General features: G+C 42.9%; 1 protein-coding gene across 1 annotated transcript; it reads left to right on the top strand.

Annotated features, from left to right (window-relative positions):
* Window positions 1–2,186: 2,186 nt before the first annotated feature.
* Window positions 2,187–13,157, top strand: LOC137293648 (uncharacterized). Its single transcript, XM_067824318.1, has 6 exons — window positions 2,187–2,362; window positions 6,123–6,245; window positions 7,073–7,112; window positions 7,630–7,727; window positions 8,768–9,460; window positions 10,262–13,157. The coding sequence occupies exons 1-6, from the start codon at window positions 2,360–2,362 to the stop codon at window positions 11,696–11,698; spliced, it is 2,394 nt and encodes a 797-aa protein (XP_067680419.1). The 5' UTR covers window positions 2,187–2,359; the 3' UTR covers window positions 11,699–13,157.
* Window positions 13,158–13,526: the final 369 nt, after the last annotated feature.

Raw genomic sequence — 13,526 nt, 5'->3', positions numbered from 1 at the left:
GTAGTGCACACAACATCTGTTGTGCACGAATGCAGCGTGCAGAAATTTAGCAAACAAAACGTGAGCTCGATCAAGCCATTAACTAACAGCACGTGGAGTAGCAAAGCGTCCCGGATGTACTCACGGCCTATCCAACACGTTACATGTAAAACGTGAATTTGTTCCATGTCACGACATGCACGTCACGCCCTACAGTCCATTATCAAATGAGTGGAGTCGAGGTGAAGTAGGGGGAAGATCAAAAGGATGCATTGAAGAGTTTGCAGATATACAGTCACCTGCATGTACGCGTGAGGGTTCTTTATCAATGCCGGTTTTTAAATTACACTTGTGACGTCGTTACATTGTGCGCTCGCTCCATTATTTTTCAGAAATGGAGCGATGTGTACCAGTTTCAACTGTAGGAGTTTTATAGTTCGTACTCTTTGCATTACATTTGACTTTATCAATACTTTGAATTTGATTTAATTTAATTTTTTTATTTATATTGATTTTTTTAGAGTTACGCTGGAGAGTTATTGCTACCTGAGATACCCTGACATGGATGCCGGGACATGCAAACATTGTGTATAATTACCTGCGCTGATTAGCCAACGTCATCATCATCGTCATCGTCATCGTCATCGTCGTCGTTGTCGTCATGGTCGTCGACATCATTATCCACAGTTTATAAAAATTCATCTGCCTTTATACATCTGGTGCTCGCTGTCAAAATATACGGGCAATCTGAGCACCCCCATTTCTATGATGCTAAAGAGTTGTTGATACATACATTACACGTTTTTATAACAGATCGTTCTTATTCTTTACACGACGTTTCTTACTAGTTCTTGCCCCTTCGTTCACCTGATCAAGAAATTATGTCCAACTTCTAAATATCTTTCAAGTACTTCAGTTATCTTTAACATGTAATATTGAACGATACATTTGCTGCTGTAGTCATACCACGTTCGCGTCTACAACCAGCTCCGACAATAACGCGTGGTCAGCTTGAGCAGTGTGTCATATCACGGTCAGGTGGTGCTACGAGATATCTCACGGAGATACGAAATGATTTTAGGGGATTTCTCGAAAGTGCTGACGTGAACTGTAACATTCTAATCCGGAATATGAAGGGACACTCCGCCACCTGATACAAGACCAAAAGGGCAATCCTATTTTCAAGTCTCCGAAATACGGATGATTGAAGCTGACATCGATACTACCAACTACGCCACACCACCATTGTCGGGAAGACGCAGTCGCTACCTAAATGAGATCTTAAGCGGCCTTCACACTAAAAACTAAAGTATGACAGCACTCGCGTTTGTGGGTGTGAACATTTCAACAACTCGCCAACCAACACCAATTTCAGAGTTGCCAAAGTGTTGTCGAGAGATAGGATCGGTCCCCTATTCACACCAACTTTTACATTAAACTTTCTGCGCTGTCAAACTCGAGTTTGACGATTGAAGTGTTGTCAAACTGGTGTTGTTTAGAAACGATCAATCGCGGTCAACAAAATTGTCATGTGTGAAGCGCGAGTTTGACAACTTTCTAAATTTTAACATGTGTTGTAAAACTTTAGTATACCGTGCGAAGGCTGCTTCACTTAACGCCAGGTGGAACTTGTTGCTTTTATTGCTAAATGCTGCGTAAAACTAAACTCTCTTACACAAAGCCTTTTACCACACTGTAGAGAATGGGATTCGTACCCATTTCGTCCAAGATTCAAAAGTGAGAATAGCTGGTCCTGGAAGCGACCAAGAATCTGGAATGTTAAAAATAGGTACTTTAACAACGCGGAGGATGTTAACATTATTTTAAGCTTTCCGTCTTTCCGGGTTAATCCAATGCGTAGAAGAAAATGTTCAAATATGACCAGGTTAACATGACAAGTTACACGTGACCGCCTTTCAGCAAGGTGAAGGATATCGTTTGGCGTAATGTCAAGGTCGGATTTCTGTCAGTATTCGCGTAGGCAAAACCGGACCAAGACCAATTTGGTATAGCACATTCGCTTTAACCGGATGTATGGGTGGGCCATGACAACAGGATTGCAACATACATCACGTTGATAAATATACTTTCCATGTCCGGACCAGGTTCTCGGGAAAATGGATGTCTCAGCCAATCAGATCAGTATAATCGCAGCAGGTTGATCAATGCAGATCTACAAACCTCAAATGCACATAGTTTAATAAATAGAAAAATAGCGAAACAACCGTCAACGTCAACACGGTAGAAATCCGTCGTCCTATCGGGCAAGGGACATTTCGAAAGAACAAAACTGAGACCTGGAAGACTAAAGAGTAGATTTTGATCTGTTTCCCAGGACATAATGTAGCGTACGTGGGACTCATGAACCAGGCTTCGCTGCATGGTATGTATGACTGACCTGTTGGTTTGTTTGATGTTTGATTTCATAGTTTTGTTTGATATGTGTCGCCACCATTGACTTGATAGATCCTTTTTCTGATTTTCCTTACTTTGAAGTGAACATTGTTTTTGACAAATATTTGGAAAGATATAATTATTTCATGCATAATTAGTTAAGCGGTTGTGTTGTTGTTTGTATTGTATTTTGTTTAACGCCGCTCTCAGCAATATTCCAGCTTTGTGGTAGCAGTCTGTATATAATCGATCCAGTGATCAACAGCATGGACATTGATCTGAAAATTAGTATCATCATCATCATCATCGTCGTCGTCATCATCATTCATATTTTATTAATTTAGTTTCGTGGCTTTTATTGCTCATTATCTAGAGTATCCGGTGTTTAATTTAATAGCAATCAAATGATCAGTGTTCATAAACCATGGACATCGAAGGTGATTTTTTTCATTTTTTATTATTTTTTTTCAGTAATAAATATTGTCAAACAGACAATATCATAGAACTGACACACCTAATGATGTAAAACATTCAGTGTTTTCTTCTAAGCCCGGACTTCAAAGCTTTATATTCAGATAGTATTGAAGGCTTTCCCAACCTGCTTATATGTAAGGCCGGGTTTTTTCGCTATAACGGTAGCTATGCCCCTTGACGTAATCAATTATTGGCTTTTATGGTAAGATCATAATACTTGTTTCTGTTCAGCTATACCTAATTTTAGAACGACCTACACTGTCTGTGGTGTTGGTATTCACAGAACCAATATTAAAATGTGACTCCGACGTCATGATTGTGACTGTCAAATCTCTCAAATGGAGTCTTAATGTATTAATTCCCCATTTTCTCTTCATGTTTGATAAACAAGTACTTTCTGTAATCAGTATGAGGAAAATAACACGAGACGGGACCGTTCATACTGTATGGTTAAGGGGTGATGATGAATTTAATGGAGACGTCCATTTTGTTGTCAGAAGGAGGGGGTGCTTTCAGCAGTTTCGTCCATGATAAAATGTTTATGCTTAAAAATTATGGGAAAAGGGGAGGAGGTCAGGAGGCTGTGTGACCGTCCCCCTTCCATAAATTCCCTAATTACCTTCAGTAAAATCCCCACTACAAGATAAACCCAAACACATTCACATATAAAAGCATGTCTTAATATTTCTTACAACATAATTATCGATCAATAATTTTGATTTGAAAGTGAAGTAGTGTTACTTTGGGGTTATTATTTCATTATCTACTACAGAAAATTGTTTGGAAGCAGCCTAAAAACCAAACTTGTTGCACCTATTGTTAGTGTACTTGAGATGCTACTCTGGAATTGTACACAAGACTCTGTGCTTTGTTACACTGGGGCTAGCATTCACGGAATGGAGACTTATAACACACAAGATACACGGTAATGATAAAATGCCTTAGGGGCCGTTCATAATTTATGGGTAGGGGAGGGGGATGATGATATCTTTTATGGAGAATCATGTACAATGTGAATGACCCCCCTCATACCACCCTACAGCTCTCCCTCTTAATATTTATGTACAAAATACGTGATTCCCGACCCTCTGCATGTCTTGTACAAAATCAGTACCCACCCCCTTTCCCCAAAATTTAAACCATATATATTTTGATATATCCACAAAATAGCTCACCCAAAGGGTTTAACGTCACTTTCCCCACATCTGAATGTTTTGGAGGTCACTAGACTGTAGATGTGGGACTATAGTCTGTTCTAATTGGTGTCAGTGGTGAACACTTCTCAGTATCAGTAGAAGGGAACAAAGGCCAATTGGGGAAATCAGTTCACTTATAAATTGTGAACTGTTTGGACAGGTTTTGAAGTAATAATTAATCTGAAATAAAACCAACTAGACTACTGAAATTTAATCATAAACAGCTCCTCTGAATCATGTGACCCCTCCTGTGCCATGGTTCGACCATGTGCTATAGAAGGTACCAGGTCTTATGTCATAGAACAATCTGAGTAAGAAGATCCCCGAATCAACCAGTTTCGACACTATGAGACATAGCAGTGAATCAATGGTCAGAAGAAGATCCCCGAATCAACCAGTTTCGACACTTTGAGACGTAGCAGTGAATCAATGGTCAGAAGAAGATCCCCGAATCAACCAGTTTGCACACTTTGAGACGTAACAGTGAATCAATGGTCAGAAGAAGATCCCCGAATCAACCAGTTTGCACACTTTGAGACATAGCAGTGAATCAATGGTCAGAAGATCCCCGAATCAACCAGTTTGCACACTTTGAGACATAGCAGTGAATCAATGGTCAGAAGATCCCCGAATCAACCAGTTTGCACACTTTGAGACATAGCAGTAAATCAATGGTCAGAAGATCCCCGAATCAACCAGTTTGCACACTTTGAGACACAGCAGTGAATCAATGGTGACAGGGAATTCTGGAACCATTTCTTCACTGTGGGGCCAAGAACAACCAGTCATCTGGGAGACTGGGACTGCAAACTGGGGAAGCATGGTCCCGACCATCCAAACATGTACAAGGTCCTCGACTTGACCTAGACTGAACAAGAAGACATTGAACTCGCCATCAGACAATTCCCAAGAGAAGGAAGTACCACCGCCTTGATGAGAGAGTCACAGACGAGAACTTGTTGCCCACTAGCGTAAAGACACCCATTCAGTACTTCAACACTGTAATGAATTTTGTTGGACTGTAAATTGCCTTACCGTACGTTAGGTGCCACGAATATCATCTGCACTGACTTTGGTTACTATATGAAACCGATGTGGGGTATGTGAGGTGTTCCTCCCCCACCCACCACCCCAATGTGATCTTCACGCATTGCATCTATGTGGGGAATCGAACCCGGGTCTTCGGCCTGACAAGTGAAGGCTTTAACCACTGGCCACCCAACTGCCTCTTACTTATATACACGACTAAACTTGAGATATATTTTATTATGCAACAAATGTCATATTTGGGATTTCACTTTCTTGGTAAAGTAAAATTCTAGTACTTTTTAGGGTTGAATCCCATCCGGGATTCGAACCCGCGGTGGCAAAGCGGGCTAGACGACAGACTTTGTGTGCTGGTGATTAGGTGCCTGACTCTGAGGGTGTGGGTTCGAATTCCAGATGGGACTCAACCCAAAAAGTACTAGAATTTGTACTTTTAAAGTGAAATCCCAAATATGACATATGTTGCATTTGCCCACTTTCTAAATGACATTGTGCAATCATATATTATTGTATAGATACATTTTGTGAGATCATTATGTGCCTTCCCTGAAACCACAGGCAACTGAAACCATTCAGAACTTTCCCTCCTGCAAGAATCTAATTTGATTGGTTGGCTATTTTTGGCATCGCGTCATTAAATCACTACATTGTTATGCATTATGGAGACGCAATAACCGCGACTGATTGTTTTAACAACCCGGAGTGTTTTCATGGAGGTATGCGACTGGACATAATTACATGACATTATCATTTTATGAATTTGTCTAACGGAAATTCCAAATGTTAAGTGTCCAGATTCACTCAGATTATAATACTTAAATGTTATCTCGGAAAATACATCTGTGGTGGGAAGCTGGCAACCAAAGAGATCTTTGATGCGCTTGTGAAGTGGGTTTTCTCATGATCAATGTCTAAATCTAACTCGTACGTCATAATGATAATGACAAATTGACACTTAGATTATTGGACTCTTCGTTATTGAGTTCTCATTGTCTCTTCACGTTTATTTAAAAGTAATTTCTACTATCACAGGTTGAGACCATGACCTGTATGGACTCGAGTTGGTATGCGCTGATCGGAGCTGGTCTGTCAGCAGTTGGGCTAGTCGGAATGGGGGCGATGCTATCACTTTGGGCCTGGTATCATATCACTCAGGTAGGCCAGTTGTTTAGTCTTGTTGGGCAGTGAGTGAGTGTGTTTGTACGCCGCTTTCAGCAATATTCCAGCAATATCACAGCGGGGAACACCAGAAATCGGCTTCACACATTGTACCCGTGTGAGGAATGGAACCCGGGTCTTTAGCGTGACGAGCGAACCACTAGGTTACCATAGCAACGCTATTGAGCAGCTGGTCTGAAAGATTAAGTGGAGTGAGTGAGTTTAGTTTTAAGCTGCAACCAGCAATATTCCACCTATATGGCGGCGGTCTGTAAATAATCGAGTCTGGACCAGACAATCCAGTGACCAACAACATGAGCATCGATCTGCGCAAATGGGAACCGATGACATGTGTCAACCAAGTGAGCGAGCCTTACCACCCGATCCCGTTAGTTGCCTCTTACGACAAGCACAGTCACCTTTCATGGCAAGCATGGGTTGCTGAAGGCCTATTCTACCCCGGGACCTTCACGGGTCGATGAAGTGGAGTGGAATGGTGTCTGTTAGAGACTTTATCCAACATAACTGTGTGTTTGTCTTAATATTGCTTTACGTCACAAGAATAACATTGCAGTCTTTCGCAATATCACCATAATTATTAATTAATTATGCTTAAGATACAAAAAAAAGAAAAGAAAAAACATTCTAAACATTAAAAAGTATATTTAAACAACATCTTACGTATAGTCTGCTAGTATAGTAGGCCGCGGGTGTATCTGAAATCCAGTCAAACAAGTGCTTGATTATTTTAATAAAACAATTTACGCGTATTTTCTTCATACATATTATATTATGCATAAAGAATTTCTATTCTCTTTTTTCAGAGTTTATCAAAGCGATCTAGTTGGAGCGAGCTGTATCCTAGTAAGTCTTAATGGGAAATCTCTAGAGTTATCAGGTCTGTTAAGCGATATATAGGTGATAAGTCGGCCTTAGGATTAACATAGCTTTGCGGGACTGAACCTCAGCAGTGCTGGTCGTGGTGTGCTGTAATGAAACAGGGTTCATATGACACTTGAAATGTCTACTTTGTATTATTTGATAGTGTTTTAATTTGTGAAACGCGTTCATGTTAGCAACAGTTAACAATTTCAAGAAATCTGTAATAACATGTTCCGTTTCTGATAAGGATATTCTAACTGTCCGGGTTAGGGCGGAACGAGGTCGATTGTTCGGATGTGTTGTCATAGCTATAGTATATGATATTGTAGCGGAACAGAATCATGTTTCCTTTCAATTCGACAAATATGTAATCGTATTCAAGTTTAGCTACCGTGTTTCTCAAAGTTATGTGTATGTAATATTCTGTACATACAGCATAGGCGCGCTGCGTTCCTCGAATTTGGTGCCCGCCCTCTGACGTAAATATTGTGTGTTGTAGGCAAGCCAGATCTCGGACAGTCCGGCTCAACATCGGTCACTGAAGAAAACATCTGCCGTGTAGACGTGGACAATTATGGCTTGATCACAGATGAGCTGGTACAAAACATTTCATATTGATATAACAACACCATCTTCATGATTCAAGTACATTTTATATAATGTACATTTTGGGGCGGCGGGGTAGCCCTGTCGTTAAAAGCCTACGCAAGTCAAGACGGAGGTTCGGGTTCGATTCCCGGCATGGGCACAGTGTGTGAAGCCGTGGCTGTTTGTGCCACCGCCGTGACATTGCCGGAATGTCGATAATGCAGCGTATACGCGTACCACGTCACTAGTATAGAAGCCATGGATTGTGTATGCTAATGGTTTTTCAACTGATGAAAGGATGACACAGAGAATATATAACGCTATAAAGTCCACCCTTTCAGCATTAGCGAGGCGATGGGGAGCCAAGTGGTCAAAGTATTCGCTTGTCATGCTGAAGACCGGGTTCGATTCCCTACATGTGTGAACCTCATTTCTGATATCGCCCGCTGGGATATTGCTAGAAATGACGTAAAACTAAAACTCCCTCACTAACTCTCAGCTTTAGCTGAGATGCTTATAATAATATGCTTTGCCAGCCACATAAAAATGCCATCGGAATTGTACCACATTTCCGCGAAACACCGGGACAGTTCCAAGCTCAAAACTGAAGTGCGTGAGTGAATAGTTGTGGTTTTACGACACTTCCAGTAGAATTACGATGACCACCATATTACATCAGAGTGAGCGAGATTAGTTTTACGCCGCACTCAGCAACATATGCCGACGGTCTGTAAATAACCGAGTCTGGGCCAGACAATCCAGTGATCAAAAACATGAGCATCGATCTGCACAAATGGGAACCGATGGCATGTATCAGCCAAGTTAGCGAGCCTGACGACCCAATCCCTTTAACGACAAGCATAGTCGCCTTTTATGGTAAGCATGGGCTGCTGAAGGCCTTTTCTACCTCGGACCTTCATCAGACACTAAGAATGTGTAAGCTACTTGTTCAAATCAAATGTTTTCCAATTCTGTGATTGTAGTCATGTTCTGTTTTAAACGTCCAGAACTGATGATGTCTTTAAAATCCATGTACGTTCCCAATACAGTGTCCTGCGACCGTGACAGCTGGTGTTGGCACCCTCCGCCAGGTGGCAATCTCTAGTCTCCATGACCTACTACTCGGCCTTGCCACGCTCCGACCCCAGGGGTGCGAAAGGGACAATTTAACGGCACCCTCATCTACTCACACCGAGGACACGGACAGGGATGTCGGTCCTCACACACTGGAAAATGTATCGATGCCACGACCGAACACGGAGAGGCGTGTGTCTCTCCTCAACAGACACCTTCCGGTTTGCGAGACGCTGGAAGGAGAATATGTACCGACCTCCGACATACCAGCCTATATGGTAACAAGTGGTACTGAAACGGTGAACAGTCTAATTGCACCCATGATGTCGGCAGGTGTTGCGAAACCGGCACTCTCTGCAGCATGGTCTCATCCTTCCCGCACAGACAGTAACTCCGCCCACGTCTACACGACCACATCTGCAGACACAGACGCCTTCAGGGCATACGTGAATCACCAGGTCCAGGTCATCTTCCCCAAAGATAGTATGCGGCGTGAGACCTTCTTATCCATCGCTGAGGAGATCCTGTTCGCCTCCACTGCCCAACTCGTATTGGACGCCGTCTTCAGAGCGTTCAGGGTCACCCTGGGGGTGCTACGTCACTGGGAGCTTGAGCATACACTTGTGGGTGCCTTTCCAAGAGAAGCTCAAGGCGAGATCACATACCAGGTTAGAAGATCGCATTATCACATACACAAATCTCTCAGGAGAGTAAGGCACCGGAATTCGCCATGTCTGCGTTCCTGCGACGACTGGTTCGAATCCCGAAGTGAAAATGTTTATGGGATCGTTTGCTTATCGTCATGGGTTTCACCATAGAACCAAGCGTCTAGTCTTCCAAGAGCGTCACTAAGCATCAAGCGGCGGTGGTGTAGCCCCGTGGTCAAAACGTTTACTTGTCACACCGAGGGTCCGGATTTGATTCCCCAATCTGGTAAGCCCATTCCCCGTGTATCTGACCGTGATATTGCTAAAACGGCGAAAAACCTAACTCACTCACTCACTCACTGAGCATCATAATGCTCATGTTTAAGACTTGTATCACACTTATACCAATTTACGACAACACGGGTTCTATCTTACTTAAATCGGACCAAAACTGGTATTCGTCTTCATTTTAGGTGAATCTTTTCGCCTATAGCAATATTCCAGCAAGATCATGGGGAGGGACACCAGAAATAGGGAATTGAACCCGGGCCTTAGGTGAGACAAGCGATCACTTCAACTAACAGTGTGCGAGTGGGTTGGGTTTTTAAGCCGCTTTGGCAATATTCCCGCAGTATCACGGCGGGGGACACCAGACATGGGATTCACTCATTGTACCTATGTGGGCATTCGAACCCGGGTCTTCAGCGCGACGAGTTAACTCTTTAACCACTACGCTACGCCACCACTCTCAAATATCACGTTACCTAGTTTCCTATCTATATTTTAAACATCATATCTAATGTTGACTTTGGTCCATTTCAGGTCCAGTTCGTCTTGAACACCGTCACTTTCACATGGGACAAACACAAGTATGGATCAGATCTGATACAGACGATGTCACAGATAGCCCAGCATCTCCGGGAACATGAACGGCAACCTACGTGCTCAGAATACCTGGCCTTCCAGCTGGCGTACTGCAAACTATCCGAGGGACATCGTTTGGACTTGTCCGATCACATGCCGATAGGCTCCCCTGGTTTCCGCCCACACATGCAAACATACATGTCCTTCACAGATCCAGGCGAGGGACACGTACTGGGCACAACTCGATACATGAGCTGGATGCATGGAGTCGTCATCAACGTGGGGACCCGATCAGAGGAACACCCTGCTGATAAACGACCATCTTTGTTCGATCTGTCCAAGGTGCGCCTTCATACTGGATCAGCAGCGCCAACTTCAACATCTGTGGGAACAATGGTTCACTCTGAATATGGTGGATTCGATGAACAGTTTTGGCAAACAGTTCATGTGGTATCATCAGAAGCCACAGCGGCCTTCCATCGGGGAGCTGCCGAATATAAGGTGACAATGGACGGGCTTAGTACAAGCCAGGTTGTGAGGTACATGAGAGCGCTAACTTCTCACGTCAGCCGTGAACACCTCAGTCAGCATCTTTCCGCTGCTTGGACTCTCAATCAGATCGTCTTTGACGACTATGAGCGAGAAAAACCAAAGCATCTTGTCAGCAACAAAGATATAGCAACAAGAATTCTTGAGATAACCTCACTGGGTGGTTTTGATGTTGTGTGTCTCACGGCAGGATGTGGGGACAGTGATTCAAAAGACATGTTGGAATTTGAAGAAGCTCTAACCTTCAATCACCAGGCTCACATGCTCGGTCTTGCCACTCACGTCTCTGGTATAAAGTTCCACGAAATCAGACAGGCAGTGTTTGCCGGAGTTGACATTGTCGGCATAGCGGGAGAAAAAGCTTTGTGTTTCATGGACAGTGAAATGGAGGGCATCCAGCGGATCTTGCAGAGCAGGGACGAGGCTGCTAAGTCTGTCCGTGGAAGAGGCGCGTACCTCCTGGTCAGACTGGACACCATGCAATTTGAGGGAACCATCAGTCAACAACAGAACATTCTCAGAGAACAGTTATTTCAAGCGCTAAAATCGAATAACAAAGCCGAAATAGAAAACCTACTAAATGAACTTCATATCGTCTGCTGCGAAGCCACTGGTTCACGCCCTTTTGTGGAGGGAGCTGCAGGTCGTCTGTGTCGCGCTTCAGCGCCATTGCTGCAACAATGCGCAGAGAGTCCAACCGAGTGGCGGGTGTTCATTGCCCGTCTCAGGCTGCTCCTTCATGCTAAAGACTATCTTAATTTAGCTGAGGAATACAAGAGCGAGCCGTGGTTGACTTATCGGCAGAAATACACTGACCAACTTAAGCAATGGCAGTGTAGGTCGTAACACCAGCGACTGAAAGCGCACATTATCATCATCGTCGTCGTCGTCAGTAGAACTCGTACTCGGCACTTGACTTGCGCTAACTACATCATTATCCCCACCGTTTCTACTGCACATCAGTTCTCACTTCATCATCACTATACAATTATTATTACCTTCATCGTCAGTAGAGCTCATGCCTCCGCGCCATGCATTACCAGAAAAACATCTTGCAAAGGTTGCGTAAGTTACAGGAACCTTGGTATCCGTCAGAATTACTAATGTTCTGCATTGGGGCGTATTTATTTTTTGTGATCAACGTTACATATCCGTTATTCATATGCTAGTCAAGTAAATATATGTTCAATCAGCTCTCGGATTGATAACACTTTGGTAATGATCTAGTCTGATTTATAACCATTTTTGAAGGAATGATGTTTTGGGCCGGCTGTTCGATTTGGTGTGCGAGCCGTGAGGCTAACTACGACAGGGTCACTAATTAATAGGAGGGATATGTAATATACACATTTTGAATGGAAAGGCATTTTTATTTGCCTCCTTATATGTGAAGTTGCGTTTCACAAATATTTGTCTTAATTAGTCACAGTGTCATCACCACATGAATCTACCTCTATATTCATTGTAAACCAACGGAACAACCGCGACAATTTCTGTCTACCGAACGATGTGTATAGCCCATATCAGGTGTCCCGCGATATAGCTGAATTATTGCTACATGCGGCGTAAAACTAAGCTCACTCAGTCTTTCCTAAGTAACGGCTGCTTTGAGTGAAAAGGTACAAGTCGACAACTTTACGTTACTGTCGCTTCATGGTGCTCGCCTCGTGAAATACCGCTATGGATGCTGGTATCAGTCTTTAACCATTACTGACTCCGACATCTGACGAAACAGATCAAGTAGTAGTCAAGTCAGATATCTGAGTTTGTGAATCACTCTTATACAGTCTAGGAAACCGCGAGTCATTAGAGGAAAGTCGTCATCCTTGGAACACATAATACTCATGACGAAAGTCGACCACCGCCATCTTTTACCATGGTCCATGTAAATAACATTTCTCTATTTTTTTTTCATTAGAAAAAGATGCAGGTATACTGTACCTGTTTGTGATAGTTCGGAGAAACCCAGTTTGATAGTTTGCTATAAAGACATGAGACTGATTATAAGAGAGACTGAGATGAATCTCCATCACTTCACGCCCATGGGTAGCCAGGTGCTATCAGTGATATGGAGCTTGCAGGGTTTTCTAATACACAAACTTTTGATATGGAGCATGCAGGGTTTAATCCACAAACTTTCAGCTCTCCAAGCTGTCGCTCTTTTCAGGCCACCAACAAATCCACAGTTTTGTTTCATCTGTGTATCTAGCACACCATTACCACGCGATTGCTTATCAGGACGTTATTTATTGTACCCTTGCCTTATTGCTTTCTCTTAAAATATTACAGTTTAGTTTTCAACAACTCTGTGCCTTTTGTCTTGATGTTACCCAAGTGTTCTTTGTCTGTTTGTGGTTTAACACTGCATTCAGCAACATCCCGGCTTTGTCACAGCAGCCTGTAATAAAAAGGAGTCTTCTCTGGACCATCCAGTGATCAACAGCATGAACAGCAATCTGTGCGATAAGAATATTATTAAAATCTAAATATTTTAGATATTTAAATACTTACCTTACCATAGTCTGCAAGTTTGACCACCTGGTAGTATATATACCCTGTAATAGTCTACATCCATCATTGAATAACATGGATATTTTTTATCGATGACTCTATCGTCAGGCCAAAATTGTATTAACATTGAGGTTTGGCCACATCATGACTTTCCACCTTCACT

The sequence above is a fragment of the Haliotis asinina genome, chromosome 8 (genome assembly GCF_037392515.1).
Source record: "Haliotis asinina isolate JCU_RB_2024 chromosome 8, JCU_Hal_asi_v2, whole genome shotgun sequence".
Lineage (NCBI taxonomy): Eukaryota > Metazoa > Mollusca > Gastropoda > Lepetellida > Haliotidae > Haliotis > Haliotis asinina.
This window is presented reverse-complemented; position numbering and strand designations above follow the sequence as displayed.

Coding starts and splice junctions, on each gene's coding strand:
- LOC137293648 (XM_067824318.1), top strand. Junction 6,246..7,072: donor CCTGGTATCATATCACTCAG/GTAGGCCAGTTG, acceptor CTCTTTTTTCAG/AGTTTATCAAAGCGATCTAG. Junction 9,461..10,261: donor AAGGCGAGATCACATACCAG/GTTAGAAGATCG, acceptor GGTCCATTTCAG/GTCCAGTTCGTCTTGAACAC.